This window comes from Nematostella vectensis, chromosome 4, assembly GCF_932526225.1.
Source record: "Nematostella vectensis chromosome 4, jaNemVect1.1, whole genome shotgun sequence".
In the NCBI taxonomy this organism is placed as follows: Eukaryota; Metazoa; Cnidaria; class Anthozoa; order Actiniaria; family Edwardsiidae; genus Nematostella; species Nematostella vectensis.
Window position 1 is genome coordinate 3,730,038 of NC_064037.1, and position 18,972 is coordinate 3,749,009.

General features: G+C 37.1%; 4 protein-coding genes across 4 annotated transcripts; 2 read left to right on the top strand and 2 right to left on the bottom strand.

Moving 5' to 3' along the window:
* Nucleotides 1–3,343: 3,343 nt before the first annotated feature.
* On the bottom strand, nucleotides 3,344–5,110 carry LOC116614797 (5-hydroxytryptamine receptor 1A). The gene has a single exon (XM_032376217.2). The coding sequence runs from the start codon at nucleotides 4,680–4,682 to the stop codon at nucleotides 3,681–3,683; it is 1,002 nt and encodes a 333-aa protein (XP_032232108.1). The 5' UTR covers nucleotides 4,683–5,110; the 3' UTR covers nucleotides 3,344–3,680.
* Nucleotides 5,111–6,366: 1,256 nt separating this feature from the next.
* On the top strand, nucleotides 6,367–6,738 carry LOC125561770. Its single transcript, XM_048726125.1, has one exon. The coding sequence runs from the start codon at nucleotides 6,367–6,369 to the stop codon at nucleotides 6,736–6,738; it is 372 nt and encodes a 123-aa protein (XP_048582082.1).
* A 1,092-nt stretch (nucleotides 6,739–7,830) lies between these two features.
* LOC125561869 (phospholipase A2 isozymes PA3A/PA3B/PA5-like) lies at nucleotides 7,831–9,109 on the top strand. Its single transcript, XM_048726552.1, has 2 exons — nucleotides 7,831–8,051; nucleotides 8,643–9,109. The coding sequence occupies exons 1-2, from the start codon at nucleotides 7,931–7,933 to the stop codon at nucleotides 8,996–8,998; spliced, it is 477 nt and encodes a 158-aa protein (XP_048582509.1). The 5' UTR covers nucleotides 7,831–7,930; the 3' UTR covers nucleotides 8,999–9,109.
* An 821-nt stretch (nucleotides 9,110–9,930) lies between these two features.
* On the bottom strand, nucleotides 9,931–17,441 carry LOC5513138 (potassium voltage-gated channel subfamily A member 1). Its single transcript, XM_032382578.2, has 3 exons — nucleotides 17,279–17,441; nucleotides 11,944–13,199; nucleotides 9,931–11,357 (listed from the first exon to the last, which is right to left on the bottom strand). Exons 2-3 carry the CDS (start codon nucleotides 13,064–13,066, stop codon nucleotides 10,933–10,935), a joined length of 1,548 nt encoding a protein of 515 aa, XP_032238469.2. The 5' UTR covers nucleotides 13,067–13,199; nucleotides 17,279–17,441; the 3' UTR covers nucleotides 9,931–10,932.
* Between the last annotated feature and the right edge of the window lie 1,531 nt (nucleotides 17,442–18,972).

Here is an 18,972-nt window from a genome sequence, read left to right on the forward strand (position 1 = left end):
GCCGTATGCGAATAAAAGCTCAAATAAGTACTACGCTATTTCCACTGTAAGAACGTCTAATTTTCAGTTGAAGCTGTACCACACTTTTAAAAACTGAGAGTATTCTTAAAGACGTTCTTAATATGAGAATATATTACTCGGTAGTAGAAGTAAGAAAAGAATAAATGATCAATAACTGGTTGAATAATAGTTGGTTGGACGTTCATATAAAAAATATCTTTATTAAAAAAAAGAGCGTACCTTAAAAGGTTGTATTAAATATATCACAATGCTATGTTCGCAACTTTTCGTTAGCCCTGAGTTGTATCAATATTTTCTTTACGAAGTCGCATAAAGATAAAAGTTGTCTGGTGTTTTCCTTCAATGCCTAAGGCTGACACCTCTGTCGTTAGATGCGACTCGTGACTACCAGATAACAAGTTGTCAGCGACTTTACAATTAGAAACAAATTGAAAAAAGAGCATTGTTTCTTATTATTGGAGTTTTTTAGCAACTCGATGCTAAGTAAGTCTTCAAATAACAAGAAAAAAACTTCTATTAAAATCCTAAAATATTATGTTTGAATAGCCTTGGATAAGAACACTAGACTCTAGACAATTTTTGGGGGGATTTTTTACGCGATGTGTTTAAAATAATCCATTAAATATACACAATTTAAATTGCAATACTAAATTATTGTACCTAGCTATAAAACACTTCTGATCGGACATCATTTTTGTCAAACTAAAATAAAGACCTTTTTATAAATTTTACCTTTTTTCTGAGCTCCTGAGAATTGAATTTTATTTTTGCAGGGTGGCCCATTCAGCTAATGCTGGTATCCAGACGGGCCCTGCTTTAACAATACATACAATTATTACAAACACAAACACAGTACCGAAAAAACCTCAAATCTGAAAATTACATGGTAAAATACAAACAAATAAAAATTGCTTACTAATGTCCATACAAAAAAAAATTAGTTTCCTAATATAAGTACAGTTTCAGCCGTTTTTTTAAAAATCAGCCAGTGAAGTAGATGATTTCGTATCGTTCGTGAGTGTATTATAAACTGATAAATCAGAGAGCCAGTATAGCGGAGTTTTTTTTGCCAAGAGTAAGCCGAGGTTTAGGTGGATGTAGGTCAGAGTTTCTTCTCGTGTTATAGCTGTGATAAGTAGACTTTTTGACAAAGTAGCTCGATAGATATACTGGGACCAGATTGTTGAGACATTTTTAGACAAGGACGGGAAATATTTACGGGAAATATTTAGTGTTGGCCAGTGTAGGAATCTTCAAGTACTATGCTTTTTCATGTGATACGTATGACTGCGCACCCCCTCCCCCCCCCCCCCCCCCGCCACCCCCCCCCCCCCTCCCTCAGCCAATGCTAGTACTTGTAGCGCCCGCAAATGTAATAATTACCCGCAAATGTAATAGACCTGCAAATGTAAGAAACCGGAAAATGTAATATGAAATTTTGGTCAACCTTCGGAAAAAAGGCCGTGAACTGAATGAAAGGCCCGGGTCCAGTCATTTGTGACGTAGACCGAGATGTCAACCAAATTACAATAATAATAATAATAATAATAATAATAATAATAATAATAATAATAATAATAATAATAATAATAATAATAATAATAATAATAATAATAATAATAATAATAATAATAATAATAATAACAATAATAATAATAACTTTATTCCAATAAATACCAATACAGGTATATTAAGATAATATACAAAGCAAGTTGGCTTATATGCCTATCCTCTATTCATAATATTTAATTACATCATCACAAAATTTCAGGACTAGGCTCGTAATGGAGTCATCTGTTAAGCTCATAATATACAAAAAAAGGTATTTTGGCCTTAACAGTTTGAAAGAGTTATTGATTGCAAATAGATCATTAAAAAATATTCGACGTATATCATTGATAGTCGCATTCCATTTTTCACAAATCCTTAATTCATAAGGTAAATTTTTATAGCGGCCTGTTTCAATTGCAAGTTTGTGTGCCGAGACACCCAATATAGTCATAGATTGTCGGCGTCTAACATTAGCTTCTGATAAATATTTTTCTAGTTTAAAATTTGTCTTGATCTTGCAATAAGTGCGTAGCTAACCACTATTTTGATTTAACTGTGCCTGGGTTTTCCAAAATGTTGCAACACTTTTATAGTACTTTCTTAATATATTAAGAAAGGGTATGAATTTGTTGGCCTTCAATATCTATTTCCTGTAGTGTCTTTAAATCACACCAAGCAGATAGGGAATTGATAAACCTTACAGGAACTTTAGATGTTGAAGATAGGCTGATCTTCGCCAAATTACATGAGAGAATATATGCGCGCTAAACCGGTTCCCGTCTTCAGGTCTTCTTAGCGTTTTGTGGTTACAACTTTTACCGTCATCTTTATATCTCAACCTGGTAGTCAAAAGATTATTTAAATTCAGAAAACAAATCTGCAAAATTTAGCAGATTTTTTTTTAGTTTTTAAATTGTTTTTGCATTGTGCGCGTGCGCTGCATTCGCAATCAAGAATGGCGACATTCTCACGAGCGCGCGCTGTTTTTGAAACCTACAACAAAACGATATTTTCTTTTTTCGCATACAATTCTCGACTTTAAATTATTCTTCGCTTCATTGTGGGTAGCTCTGCAATAGAAAACAATTCGCCAACATTTTGTGGCATTGCCGTCTCTTAATTTTAACGGATTTAAGGAAAATGCGTTGTTGATTGATTTTCCCGCCAACTTGGAATTATTCACTCGATTCAATCTCCTTTCGCGCGGCCAGGAAAATTTTCAAAGATCTGTAGAAAATTCAAATTTCAATCAAATTCAATTGCCTTTTCAGAATTTGAAAGTTTATCTATGCTTTGTTTTGGCTAGATTGATATAAGTGAAAGGTTTTAAGAACTTTAAGTTAAATAGATGTACACTTCAATGTAGTTGATTTGAGGTTTTTGTCACAATAGAGCACGATGACTCATAGGAACTTGCAGTCAGTCGCCTGAATAAATACAAGAAACTAAGATTTTGAATTCAAACATCCTATCGATCGCCTAGGGTCGTCAAGTGTATTGTTTTCTGTTGATAAATCTTATTTTTTTCCTTCCCCCTGCAATCAACATTTAAAAAAAAAACGTATATAGAACCAACCAAGCTAAGCCATACCCACTTGAACAACTGAAAGCAAATAACTAATGCTTCCGATCACTTTTTGGTTCAATCGATGTTGAAGGTTATTCACTATTCCCTGCTGTGTTTCCATTTTATTCTTTTTTTTTTTTAAAGAAAAGAAAGAGAACAAATTTAGGATTAAACTATTAGAGGAACACATATCAAGAACATGTATTTCCTTGTTGTTTCTTCTAGAGAATAATTTATTTCCCTTTATCCTTCTGTTTATATAAGACCCTGTGGTATTTTCAATACTGCCTTTGAGGATTTTACTACAACTTCGATCAATACTTAAGGATTAGCTTTAGGGGTATTTCCGTGGTAAAGAGAACACGTCGTTTCACTGCTATCGCAATCCATTCTTATTTTTGGAGCATTTTAAGGCTAAAATTTTTCTTTGCATGTTCGTAAATCATAAGTAGGACTTTCTTATAAAAAAAATTCTTATAAAAAAAAGAAAGAGTATATGACAAAGTTTGCCTATTCTTTATTAAATCCCCGCCACCTAATGCTAGTTGTCTGTTTTACTTTTTCTCGAGTTCCGAGACCCAAAAGATTCATTTGACTGTATTGCATCTTGAATTGTGAATCCAGCAGATGAGCGAGAGTCAAGATCCTTTAAAGGAATGACGGCATTTCGTCTTTTGCAGGGGAACAATAACATGAATCCTTTACGAAAGTTTGGTACGCGCCAAGCATATAAGAGAGGGTTCACCCCAGATGAAGAGAATCCGAGTACCAATGTTACATCCCTTGCTATCCGTATTGTCGAACTATCACGGCATTCCAAACAAAAGACCAAAATAAAGTCCACAGTCACAAAGGGACACCACGCTATTAAGAAAACTAACAACATGATGAAAACGGTTGTTGAAATCCTTTTTTCCCGCGCTATGGATTTCTTGCTATGCGTCGCTTCGCGCGCGCTAGAATTTCGTAAATTCTTCGTCTTCTCTCGCAAAATCCTTAAAAGCCCGTAATAAGATAGAAGCATTATAGCTGTAGGAACAAGTATACCAAGTCCGTAAAGATAAACTTGGAAGAAGGAAGTTGTCCAACCGAGAACAGGCATTAAGGAAAAATGCAGAGAGAAAAGCCACATCAAAAGAAGAGCAATTCTCACTCTACGACTTGTGACTAAAATCTTGTATTCAAATGGTCGGCTCACGGCTATATATCTGTCAATCATCATAGCTGCAATGGTCACAATTGAACAAATGCAGGATAGAATAGCTGTGATGTAAAACGCGAACAGAATCCTCGGCTCTGAGTTCCAGTTTGACGAGGCGTTCAATGGTTCCACGATGACGCCAACCAGTATATCAGCAACGCAAAGGTTCGCCACAAAGTGGTTAGAAACTGTTCGTAATTGGCGTCCAGGATCTTTAAGATACACGATACAAACCATAGTATTTCCAACCACCGTATAACAACTCAGCAAAATAAGAATTATGGCAATCGTAAGATCAGATGTTAAAAAGTATTCCTTGTAACCAAACATGTAGAACTCCATTTTGCATTGAGGGAAGTTAATATCAGTCTATTCTTTGTCTTTCCAGCTGCCTTTGTGAATGAATACCTCACACGAATATAGGTCTTAGCGTCTAAATCCAAAACATTTTACTCGCCTTCAAAATTGGATATCCATAGGAACATAAAAAAAACTTCTTGCTATACAATGGTTACTCCCGTCAAGCCATCAATCAAATGCGACTTTTCCTTTGCGGGATTTTATTGTCTTATAAGTATTTCAAAAATAGAGCATAAATTATTCCGAACAACTCCCCGGTATAGTTAACACCAATTGCCCTTAGAAGGTTGAAGGTTTCATTTGATTAAGCTGACGAGCTTGATTTGAAATAAGGGGCAAACTTAATCATGGGCACAGTGGCCTTGACAGATATAACGAGGAAGATCGCAGCAGTTTTTACACTTGTGATTATCTTGACATTCGGTCACTTCCTACTTAATCTAAGTCTCGCCTTTTGTGAGATCACGCGATTTTATTATTTATGTGTGAACACTCATCTAAAATAATCATTATAATACATTCATACAAAAAAAAACACTTTTACTTGAAAGAATAGGCATCAGTAGAGAAGTTTTTACGACAACAATGAGACTACTTTTTTGTCATTACTGGCGACAAAGACATAAGTTAAAAGTCTATCCTATAACAAGAAGTAAATACTGTCATCAATCGTCTACGGATTCCTTGCTCTGTGACATATTGCCGATTAGGAATCTATTGGTTTTCTTCAAATGAAAGAAAAACTCTGGTAACGCCGACTAAAAAAGACAAATTCGGATCCGTGTATATATGGATTTTTTGTCACCTGCTACGGAAGACTACTTTGTATGTTTGCAAAAACTTGAAAAGATGTTTCTTTCAGTGCAATGTAAATAACACGATTCAAAGGGATTGTTTACATTAAAGCACTGGATATCATAAAGCGGTTCTACTGTCGTTTTAATTGAAAAAAAAAGGGAACCTTTGAAGAGCATGAAAAACCCTCAGAATATCGTTTAACGCTCAGAAGTAGAATACCATGTACTCATCAAACAAAATACAAAGAAAATAAATGCCAATTTAAGCTGGCTTCGGAAGCGATAAAGAAATAGTGGACTGGCTTTGTAGACTGGCTTTAATTACGTTGGTTTCTTTATATTGTAATTTATTAGAGCCCTTATTTGAAACGAAAGTTTTTGGATTATTGCGCATACTTGGTGCTTTTCGCTCTCAATCGAGGGCTCGGTTTTTATAAGAAAAAGGTAATAACCTACCACATCGTATTATGATGAAAATCAATGAACTAAATAATATTGTGCAAAAAAGATTAAAGGAAGGTAAAGGTCAAGGTCAAGGTAAAGGTAAAAATGAAGGTAAAGGTGAAGGTAAAGGTGTAGGTAAAGGTGAAGGTGAAGGTAAAGTTGAAAATAAAGGCAAAGGTGATGGTAAAGGTAAAGGTGGTGAAGGTATTATTAAAGTTGGAGGTAAAGATGAAGGTAAAGGTGGAGGTGAATGTAAAGTTAAAGTTGGAGTTAAAGGTAGTGGTAAAGGTGAAGGTAAAGGTGAAGGCTAAGGTGAAGGTAAAAGTGAAGGTAAAGGTTAAGGTGAAGGTAAAGTTGAAGATAAAGGCAAAGGTGAGGTAAAGGTAAAGGTGGAGGTGAAGGTATAATTAAAGTTGGAGGTAAAAATGAAGGTAAAGTTGGAGTTAAAGGTGAAGGTAAAGGTGGAGGTGAAACTGAAACTGAAAGTGAATGTTAAGGTGAAGGTAAAGGTGAAAGTGAAGGTAAAGGTGGAGGTGAAGGTGAAGGTAAAGGTGAAGGTGAAACTGAAAGTGAATGTTAAGGTGGAGGTAAAGGTGAAGGTAAAGTTAAAGTTGGAGGTAAAGGTAAAGGTAAAGGTGGTGGTAAAGGTGAAGGTGAAACTGAAAGTGAATGTTAAGGTGGAGGTGAAGGTGAAGGTGAGGGTAAAGGTAAAGGTGAAACTGAAAGTGAATGTCAAGGTGGAGGTAAAGGTGGAGGTAAAGGTGAAGGTAAAGGTGAAAGTAAAGGTGAAGGTGTAGGAAAAGGTGAAGGTTAAGATCGGAAGGTATGGATAAAGGTTAAGGTAAAGTAAAGGTAAAGGTGAAGGATAAGGTGAAGGTTAAGGCCAGAGGTACACTATAAGTTAAAGGCGCCACAGCGTGGAAAAGTAATGGAGAAGATGAAGATGACAAGAACTGGAGTCATGAGCAGCGGAAAGCCGCACATGCACATAGGCCCAGAAAGGATAGGTCTTTCACAAAGCAGAGTTTGTGGTGGTGTGATGGATGGAGTTCAGATGAGTCAGGCTTTGTAGCCCGCCCCGGCATATCATTAAGCACAGAAACCCGAAAAGAACTCAGGGACCAGGCTGGAAACATTACTGAAGGATAACAAATTTATCTAATTTGGGTACCGCCTGGCACTTATTCAGAGTAGCAGTTGTGAGCAACGAGCTTCGCTTGTTTTTTGTCTGTGAGGAAGTTTGCGATCCAATCTATCACCCAGGGTGGTAACTCATATAGCCCTTGCGTTTTGACATGAGAATAGCGTGGTCAATCAAACCGACTGCTTTCTTAAAGTCAAATAGCATCACGCGTACAGTAAATCTATTCCCATCAGTGTTTCGATACCATTAATGGAGCATGTTAATAAGGGCATGCGCTGTGCTCATGGAGTTCAGAACAGTTCCGTACTGGTTTGCGTTAGCTTTTGCAAGAACAGCGGACAGTACAGCAGAGGGCAGGAAGGAACATTGAATGATGCCTATAAAGAACTCGTATCATATAAAAGTAACATGAGTTAAAAGAAAGATCCTAGATTGGGCCGTAATAAAGACGCAAAGATTTATAAAAGCAAATATATGTCTAGTTCAATATTTCTCCATCAAAAAGCAAACATTGATTACAGCAAGATTTTCTTAATAAAAGTCTAAATAAAATACAAAAAAGTCAAAAAGTTCCTAAAAGAACAAAAAAAAACTAGTTGTTACGTTTATTCTTCAGAACATTTATATGAATCGGCAAGAAATGATCATGGTACTAACGTTACCGATAAAACAACAAAGAATCTGTGACGAAAATTTACTTTGCTAATTAACGAAAAAGAAACAATAATATATTGCTGGCTAAATTGATTTTGTACCCATCTTCTTGTATCTGTTACTGTTTGGGCACCTGGATACGTTTAGTACGATAAAAGTAGCCTCCACAGAGGTCGCGAGCTTCACTACCCATGCTCATCATGAAAGGGTGTCCAGTGCTGGTTGTCGCTTTATTTGCGCTGTGCGCAGTGGCTGAACAAGAAGACAAAGAAAAGAGAGTTATTTACCCGGGGACTAAGTGGTGTGGCGCTGGTAAGTGGATCCCAAAATAATTAATATCTCACAATAACGTGTACCATCTCAACCTTTTTGGCTTGTTTTAATCTCCAGTTTGTATTGCCAAAAGTTAAGAGCAATTTCGTTACAATTACCCGCACCACAGTACAAATTAACCAGTCCACTCGGCACCAAACGCTCTTCACAGAACATAGGAAAAATGCAGATTTGGATCTCAGAGTGTCTGTCACACAATGATCCCATGACCTGAACATAGACCTTTCGTATTGTTGTCAGTGCTTTCAAACGCACCACCTCTTAACACTTACGAACTACCCTGTAATATACACTTCTCCTACGCTGAGATTTCCCGACCCAGTGCCTTCCCTCTGCTTCTGAGCATGGAAATAAGCAAACATTCACAATTTCAATGCTATGTTCACTGAAAGCATTGGGTTTTGAAGAGACCTCACTTTTTCCAGAAAAAAGACTAACTAAATCTTCAAAAACTGGTGGATGGGAATGTATGACAACGCTTTGCCAATTGAATGTTGACATTTGCAATGCTTCTGTACATTTTCCACAAAGTGATGGACACTTTGACTTTTCTGGTCTTTATTACAACAGGGAACATTGCAGACAGCGACTCAGACCTAGGCCACCACCGAATGACAGACGCATGCTGTCGCACGCACGACCGCTGCCCCCATAGTATTCCACCACTGCAGGTTTCAAAGACATACAATTACTTCAACTTTCGCCCCTACTCAATCTCCCACTGCAAGTGTGACCAGGCGTTCTATGCCTGCCTAGCGAGTGTGGGTTCCAACGCCGCCAAGGATGTCGGGAAGGTGTTTTTTAACATCTTGAAAGTGCCATGTTTCATACCGTTATCCAGTGAAGATTGTTATCATGACTGGAGTAATTGGTTTAAATACGTTTGTAAACAAAATATTTCCTTGAAAGATGCAAAGGAATTTTAAACTACGATTGCGTTACATATTGGTTGCTGTAGAATAGGGGTAATGAAAAATAAATGTTAACATTGAAACCAGTGAATTAAAACTAAGGGAAATTAATCACCTGTTAACGCTGCTGTACTTTCTTTTATATACATGCCCCGACCCGAAACAGTGCCAGTGTGACCAGATGGGGTAGGACGCAGATCGAGATGAGGCAGAGGTGTGAAGTGATCAGGCCCGTACCCAGGATTTTTCTTGTGTGGAGCGGGTGCGAAATCCGAAAAAGTGGATATAATTTTTCCGGGGGGTGGGGGGGGGGGGGGGGGAGAGTTCTCTGATAAAAATCTAACCACCTCCGAAAGAACAAAAATTGATTTTCTATGCCTTTGCAGTATCTCCACGGGACGTTTATTGTCGGATTTGGTTACATACCAGAGTGATCTAGCTTACGATTTTTAGTTTTGTCTACAAATAGCGGGTCTATTGATAACCAAAAGTGGACTTTCGGCCGTTGTGGGGAGATGCGTTTGCACACCCCTCGGGTACGGGCCTGGTGATAAGATATGGTACATTGGGATAACTTATCCCATACACATCCCTCAATCACCAATTCATGTTCTAATCGAACCGCGCGTATCTCAACCCAATTTGCTTTACCTAATCTATATTCTAATAAACTTTAACCAAAGATATAAGTTAAGGTAAAATTAAATAATAGATAAGAGGGGTTAGATAAGGTAAACTGGCGTTAGATAAGGTAAGATGGGGTTAGATAAGATGGATTGAGTTAGCGTAAAGGATGAGAAAACGCTGAAGCGCTAGCAAAGTGAGATATGGTGATTTAAGATGATATGAGCAGATACATATCACCTATCACAAAGGAAATAAGGTATATCAAGAAAAAGCTCAAAAGAAAAAAATGCCTTCGCAAAAAATGCAAAAATAAGCCTAAATCAACATTAAATATGACTTTTTATTCTTTTCTTTATATCAAGGAATTTTTTATTATACTAATACAAATAATTTGGAAATACCTCCGTTCTACGGTTATCATTATGTCATCATTATTGGTATAAAAATTGTAAGAAATATTATAAACAGCCTTAATTATTATTGGGCAATAAGGCATGTCGATACTAACGATTTAAAACATACAATGATAGCCCATCTCCCATTTTTAGACTTTATAGAAATACAAGCATTAGCCAAAAGCGCTTTCATTAGTTTTTTGCTTCGACGCAGACCCTCTAATAAATATGTATAAAACATTCGACATAAAATGAAAGTCCTCATGGAAGCTAAGGGGACTTCTCTTTAGAAGGGGACTTCCCTTCTCGCCTCCGCTAATCCATTAATAAATATTTTGTGTAGAATTAAGGAGCTAGCGGCTATGCCATGAGCTTTCGTAGGTCGCGCTTTGTTCAGTATTCATCCTGATATAAGTGAGGTTCGACATTGTGAACAAGGAGGACCACACAACTCTATGAGTAACACATGACATAGCCCCTTGAAATAAAGGTAACATTTAGCAGGTAATTATATCACCGCTTCTTTTATCCTTAGTCCATTGATCAATTATTTTAGCTAGAATGTGTTGACAAGAATACTTCCTAGAACAAAACATTTTCCTAGAACTTAACATTTAGGCCAAACGCGAAGATTTACTTGAGGTACCTCAGATGAAGGACCACAAATTTTGTAAGATACGCCACCAGCACACGATTTTCCTAATAGCAGGAAATTTTTCCCTGTGTTGAGTAGAAAACAGAGGTCTTAATTAGAATAGAGAGACAAAGCACTGTATAATGCATAAGTATAATGTTACACATTATATTTTTTAAAGAGCTGCCATGTCAAATGAAGGAAGCAAGCGGCAATTTCACCGAGTTCCAAAAATGTTGAATCACAGTTCGCATCTCATGCCAGCAGTCCAAGAATCTCTTGTTGGACGCCCATCACAGTAAAGTTTCCGGAGTTAGGTGCCTCCTTTCATGACTCAATGAGCTTTCACCCACTAATTCAAGCTCGTCAAACTCTCGTATTGGTTCATGAGACATTTTCATAGCGCCATTTTTCTTAAGAACCACTGGAGGCCGGGGGTCTCGCCGACGAGTCATCGAATCTGGCGTAGAGTGTATGGACCTGCTGTCCTCTTTCCTTTCAAGGAATGGCGACTTGGGCATAAGTTGATTTAAACTTTTGAAAGAAACTGAATTCTCGATGGCCTCTGCGTCTTCGAGTTTTTTCTTTTTAGCAGCTTCGCGTTCTTTTTGTAGCATTTCTTCTTTGTAGTAGTACTCGAAGTTGGACACTATGACCGGGACTGGCAGGGCTATCGCAAGCACTCCAGACAGTGCACACATTGTACCTACAATCTTACCTAGAGCAGGATAAAAGACAAGTGAAAGGTTGATATTTACAAGCACTCCAGACAGCGCACACACTGTACCTACAATCTTACCTAGAGCAGGATAAAAGACAAGTGAAAGGTTGATATTAAAAAAAAAACACACACACACACACACATAAAAAAGCACATTTTTCCAGACGCTTCAATATGGAAGCTCTAATGAATTTGGAAATACTATTTTATAAATAAAAGCCTAACTCAAGAAATCATTCAATGTTACTATTATGGCTGTGCATCCACGTCTCGTGACTAGAGTAAGTCAAAGGCAGGAGGAATTTTCTTAGGCTAAATTCTAAACACGAAATTCTATAATTTTCAATTGTTTGCTAACAAAATCCGGTCAAGCTCGGTTGCGTAATCTAAGCTGCTAGCCCGTAGAGCGAACAGTTCCCGACGCCCTATCCAAAACCAGCCCGATAGGCTCCTAACAAACTCTGTTCCTCTTGCATTCCCCACATAGCAATATAGTGTCTTAAAGTACATTAGGCTGGTAACAAGTGACTTATTCAAGAAGATCTAATGTAATCATCCTAGTAATTCACGTGTATTAAGTCACCTGCGAATGTGATGGGGTATAAATCGCCATATCCCACTGTCGTCATGGTTACCACGGCCCACCAAAAGCCGTGGGGTATACTCCTGAACATTTTCGGGTTTTCTTGGAACTCTGCATAGTAAGCTGCACTGGCGAAGAGGATAACTCCCATCAGAAGGAACAGGAACAGCATCAGCAGCTCGTTCATACTCGCGTGTAGCGTCTTACCAAGGATGTAAAGCCCTCGCGAGTGACGTGTGAGCTTGAACACGCGCGCCACGCGAATTACACGCATCACTCGCAACACACCAAAGTCGCCGGTACGGGCAAGGATCACGGTTATGTAGAAGGGCAAAATGGAGAGCAGATCTAGAATGTTCAACGTTGACTTGAGGAATTCTATTTTATTGGGAGAGACCAGAAAGCGTAATACGTACTCAAACGTAAACCAAGCCGTACAAACGGCATTTAAGATAAAGAAAATGTTCGTGTTAAAGTTTTTAGCTGGATGCGTTATGGTTGACCCATTTGGGCTGATGGATGTCGTTGGCATCGAATCATCCAGCGACGGTAAAGTCTCCACACAAAAAACAGCAATCGATAACAGAATAACAAACAGCGCAAAAATCGCTAGACCTTTCGCAAAATAAGACGAATTCGGGTCTTCAAATGTCACCCATATTAATTTCATTACTTTATTATGAGGTAATTCAATTTTCCCTTCTTCCTCTTTCAATTGCTCGATTTCCTTTTCCTCTTCTTCGTTCTGCATCTGCATAACATCCGTCAATTGGAAAAACTCGATTTCCTCGAGGAATATATGTTCGGGAACATTCAAAGGCTTTTCTAGGATCCCTCCAGATTGATAATAGTACAAAATAGCGGTGAACGAGCTACGGTGCCTCTCAAAGAAGAACTCCTTTTTGATAGGATCATAGTAGCTCTGTCGCCTCTCTTGAGAGCCCAGTAGCGTATTGGGGTATTTGTTGAGTGTATGCTCGTAGGTTTCGAATCTCTTTCCTCCTACATTGATAACAACAATCCTTTCCTCTCCTTTGTCAGTCGCTTGTATGGCAGCAGCCATCCACTCTCTGGCAATGCGACTCGGGCGACGCGCACCAGCAGCGATGGCGGGGACGGCCATTCGGAGTTTTGACGGCCTTCAATAGACCATATGTTTCCTACGCACCAAATTACCCTCCTGCTAAGTCGTCAGAGCCGGGTTTTTTTCCCGAAACGGTACTCATGCTAAATATTGTGGCGACATCTCATCAAACCTGAAAAAATGTAAACAATACCTTATTTATGAATCATACCTCTGCAAATTATTCTCAACAAGAAATACTTTCCCTTTATTTTCCTTTGATAGAAGTATACAAATTTATCTTTCGGAAACAGTGTTGGCGATAATGTATCAAAATCCTTAAAGAATAATTGAAACAAATCTGGTTTCTCCTCTCTTCAAAGAAGTGTTTGGGCTTCCTTTTTCGATTTCATCTTTCACTTCAGCTGCCGATGTAGATTATTTGACAGCCGACTAAGAATAAAATAACGATTCGACAAAAGTCTTTAAAAAAACTTAATGCTCTGTTTACTCTTTGACAAAAATAAAAAGTGAAATTTGTCTGGTGCTAACAGTGATTACAAGTGATTCATGTTTCACAACTCAATAACAAAATGCAAACTCTTATCTTTATAATTATGGTGGTTTTAGAAATAAGCATTCTCGCCAATTATACTAGACAGGAATAATTTCCCAAAAGACCCAAAACATCAAACTTATTCATAACACCGCTTAAAACCCACACACATAATCTAGCATAGCATAGATAAACATTCTTTAGATGCCATGTCCTCAAGGAAGAAAACTTTTTAAATAGTCCAGTACTATGCCTCTGGTACTACAAATAAGGACTTACAGATAACCAAAAAAAAAAAAAGACAGAAGAGTGTAGCCGTGAATATCAAATATAAGCAAGCAGACAGAGCACGCCGAACGTGTGTTGGTGTCTGGTTGCTTGGAAAATAAAGCTCATCACTGAATTTCATTTCTAATGATTTCCTATGAAGCCCAGACCAGAAAGGATTTATTCTTAAATCAAATCAAAGTTGTTTTCGACCGTCGATCGCCTATACATACCGTAACATACTTCTTCTCTGGTAGCTTTTGAATATGTTTTTCTTAACCTTATGCAATATTTAACTGATAAGTATTGCCTTTTGGCTTTTTCAATTATTTTCCAAAACTTGCCTACTAATTTGGACGAGTAGATTTCTGCGAAAAATATAAACAACATTCAAATAAAATATATGCATTCCTACAGTTTTCTCTGCGCATGCATAAATAGAAACTGTTTGTCAAATGAATAATTTCTCTATGATCTCGCACAATTTTGAACATATAAAGAAGTTTTAGGGAACATTCAAAGCATCAGTCATAAAACTATCACTAATTCAAATAATTGGTTTTATTTGGGAGAACACTACAAGTCCCTAGTGTTATCTTAATAAAAAAAGACACACAAATGCCTCGTGACAGATACTAATCTCTTATTTTCTAGAGAAATCTGCAAAATGCGAGCCACATTCCACAAGAGAAGACACTGCACGGCAAATTTGAAGGGTAAGATGGAAAACACTGAATTTGGATTGAAACAGATGGCAAGAGATTCGTCTTTTGAAAAAAAAAAGCTGATCAAGTTGAATTAATCATGACAAAGTTTTGGCAACAGGTGAGCAATAGTGGCTCAGACAGTGTTATAATACAAGTGCTAAGAACTTAAAGGACTATAGTATGCCAGGAACTTTCCGTGGGCCACGGTTAACTCAACGATCCACCTTTAAGGTGGAAGCGGTAGCTGTCATGGAGACAAAAGAATGCTTTTGTTTTTGACCCATTGTAATATGCTGGAAAAAATCCTGTTTGTAGGCCATGGGAAACGTGAATTAGATTCGTAACTGATGACAAGTTAACAGGTACACATAAGAAGGAGGTAATGATGCTAATTGATATCCACTTTCAATTAAGATGGGCATAGATAATCATTTTGTATTTAAAGTGGTAGTTTGAAATTTGAAAATGAGGATTGTGAGAGCAAAATAGATTCTGAATAGATCCAAACATTAAGGAAGAACACGTTGGAATATAATTTGAAAAAAAAAAAAAGATTCTATACGGGGATGGTATGATAAATCATAGAAGGATCTGTCAACTCAAGAGAGAAAAATCAAATTTCATAAAGCATGAATGTGTACAGCTTTGTCAGTGATCATGTAGATGTGCATACCTCTTGTAACTCGCAGTCTCCATCAACCATTATCAATCCAAGGCCGATGGCACACTACCTAACGGACGACTTTATACGACTGGGAGCACCAAACTTTGCCACATCTTAACCTAGCTTTATTTTGGTTGGCGTTTTCACCACAAATACCCATTCCAATGGCCACATAACCGGAGGTTGAATAACCAATTTCAAGTACTAATGCTCGAAAATTCACCATGTAACTTTCCTGGGACCCGTGGGAATGTCCGGTGGCATTGTATGAATGGGTCAAGAACTAATTCGGTAAAGTCCAACTATTAAACAATTCATTTTTCTTTAGGGGTACTGAGTACTTTAAAATGCTTCAATAAAATAAAATAAAAATCGACATTTCGCTTTACCATATAAAAGTGAGGCTTGCATCCTTTGGTTATGCAATATTTACGACGGGCCAAACATACATCATGGATGAAGATCGCAAATATCGATGTGTATCAATAATTCCCAAAATGTGGGTTGATGATAAGCAAATACTAGACTTTTTTCAACTAAGTACAGCCGTATGTATATATTATTATCATGAAAACTGGCAGAAGCGCTATAGACAACTGAATATAAAGTTGTATTAGTGGGCAATTAAATGTAATTAAGTGCTAGGAAAGGTTATAAAACCCTCTTTGCGGGCTGAATGGCTGAGCCGTGAACAAAGGAAACTTTCCGTTTAGACTCTAGAAAGGTTTATTTGCATATGGAATAAACGTATTTGAAGTAAACATTCGTAGATCAGATACACTATGAGAAAATAAATGAAAAATGGGAATCTTGACGATTATTTAGTGAAACAGAAACCTCAAGCTTTTGGGCAGAATACACAGGTACAAATTTGCCAACAGTGATAATTTCAATAGCTCATATTTATGCGATTTCTATTTCGCGTGGTTTCTGTTCAAGGTAATAACATATATGACTCAAAAAACACCATCCTTCCATGACGAAAAAAAATGCAATAAACTGAAGTCAATAAGTGTTGCAAACTGAATGAGGAAACTAAAACTATTCTGGACAAATAGAAAAGATCAATAAATGAAATAAAACATCTACAAGTGCTTATAATAGTCCTCTTTTCCTACCGAGAAAAGGAAGGCAATTGGCCGAAATCCAGGGTTTGTTCATTGTTTACAATTTTGCCAATTGAGGAAACATCCATGGTTTCTTCATTGGTTCCAGTTATGTTAATAACAAAACGTTACAACTTGTAACGAAATAAAGATTCACCTTTTGTATCAAGAGTGAAAGTATGTCCCCGTTAGATATATAAGACGGGACAGAATTAACCCTATTGACTTCACGGATATTCCCGGAAATAATTCAAAATTTCGCGACACCCCTGTGCAAGGTAATCGAACAGAAAGCAATTTAAAACAGATGAGATATATGAGCAATCGATGAGCAATTCTTACACATATTACAAAAAGACTATATACCCTTTAGCCCGTATAAACTGAACCATTTTATATTCTGTCATTCTGTTATCTTAGCTTTTATGAATTGGAAATTCAAATTGGAATCGCTTCCTGCTATTTGCATAATCAACTTATCCTGCGATAAAACTATCGTAGTCGTAAATATATTTCATTTTAAACATGTTCTACATTTTTCTACCAATTTTAAATATTTTTTTTTTCATTCAGAAACAAAATAAAAGTAAAAAAGAATAAAAATCCTAGCTGCTAATGTCATTTCGCTAATATCGAATTCAGAAAAAGGAGATCTCATTTCAATATGTACGCGGACAGCGTTAGATCAGGTATTTTTTATTTGAGAATAGAAAAAAATGCAAAAAAAAAATACGTGCTGCAAGCGGTAGCTAAGGTTTAGTCCTACACCACGACGTTTGAATCTAGCGACAATGTTGATGATAAAGTTCCACTAGTTTCAATAACTCGGTGTGCAATTTTTTCATCAATTTTTTTGAGCGTTGCGATGTTAGCATGACGGCTTAACTACCCTAAAAATATATCCCGATTCCTACCGGAAATGTGACCGAAATAAGTCATCTCGAAAAATCTAGCGCCTGGAATACGGTTTACCTTGAGTTATGATGCAAAAATCTCCCTTTTGCTGTCCCTTGGTGTTGAAATCATCAGAAAACACAGCATAGAAATTAAAATTTAAACATGCTACCCGGCCTGCTTACAAGACAGCTGTTTGGGTCTTGGCTACCACCATTAGTGAGAATTCGTAATTGCGTGAGCCTTGGGAAAAAATCCCACAATAGCGATAACAACAACTTCATCAATATTAAAAAAATACTGCTGGAATAAGTTTCGAGCGATGCTTGGAGTGCGGATTATTATAGTGTGAACTTTGCGAGCAACACAGCGCCTACTCTGAATAATACAAAGGCAATGACTCTGTTTTTACCGCATAAAGACAGAGGTAAAAGAGATCCCCTACATTTTAATTGGATGTGCGTAACTCAACATCTTAGAAAGACCAGGATAATTCATTGAACTCAAAGACCCTTACATTTCACGCTTCTCTTTTTGAGTAACGATAGTATGTGCAATTAAAAACGTTTTATCGCGTTTATTCAACACAGCTCTTTTCGCAAATTTCTGAATAAAAAAAACTCACTAGAATCCGACAGGCATCATATTTAAAAGCTGGCTTTCTGCTTTAACATTTGGTCACCATCTACAAAATCATAGCATAAACAAACTTCCAATGGAACGTGGAATTTTTTTACAGTAAGGAGATGTAGATTTTTGGTGTTTTGCGGTCCGAACACGGGACCACATTCTTAGAAAAAGCGAGAATCGAAAACGTAAATTCTTGCTCATGCTACAAAAGATAAAATCACTGTTGCACAATAATTAATTAGAACGGAAAAAGCTCTTTTCGCTGTTAAGGTTTAATAAACACCTTACACCATACAAAATTATTTGAATGCGGGAAAAAATGGGTAAGATCCTGAGAAATACACTCTTTTTATGCAAAAAATCACACACACCAGCTGAGTAAAAACAGATAAACACAAATTCTAAGAGCGATCACTCTAATGAAAAAAAAATATTTTGCTGCTATCTCAGCCTCGGCATGTTCTTAGCATGTTCTTAAATTTTGGCGAAATCCCAGGCTGGGCGGTCTTATAAAAAAAGATTGTAGTTGCCTGGTAGAGTGAAACAAAACGAGGTAAATTTCTCTTATTTATTTCAATCTAGTTTAATAAATGGAAGAAATTTACTGAGAAAAAAATGTTCAGCTCTCAATCAAAATCCACCATAAATATTTTTTAGCTTTCCGAAAAACGCTAAAATCATTCTCCAGTTGTGCAATTGCCACAGGTGCCACAGGCTGCAATGTGCAAATAAGAATGTCTAAGCCTCAACTGAAAATAAGATGTTCTTATAAAAATAGTGCATAAAAAATCAAAGTTCAACAAGGATACAACGAGCTAGACTGAATAACAACAGGCGAAATTAATTTATGGGAAAGTTCGGTAATCAATATGGCCAATAACTTAGTTGGGGACTGTTAAATAAAATGCTTTTAAACAACGTTCACACTCGGTAACATTTTCTCAACTGATTTTCTAAAGAAGCATGGTGATTGGTCAAAACGACACTACTCAGCTCGTTTAATCGAAACCCGTTAGGTTAGGTTATTTTAGGTTACGAAATCAATAATTGATTCAATTTCCTTTTCCAAACACCGCATTAAACTTGACCAGATCGATTCAAGGGGGGTGGGGTAAAATGTAGGGCCCATGTCCTGGCCGTAA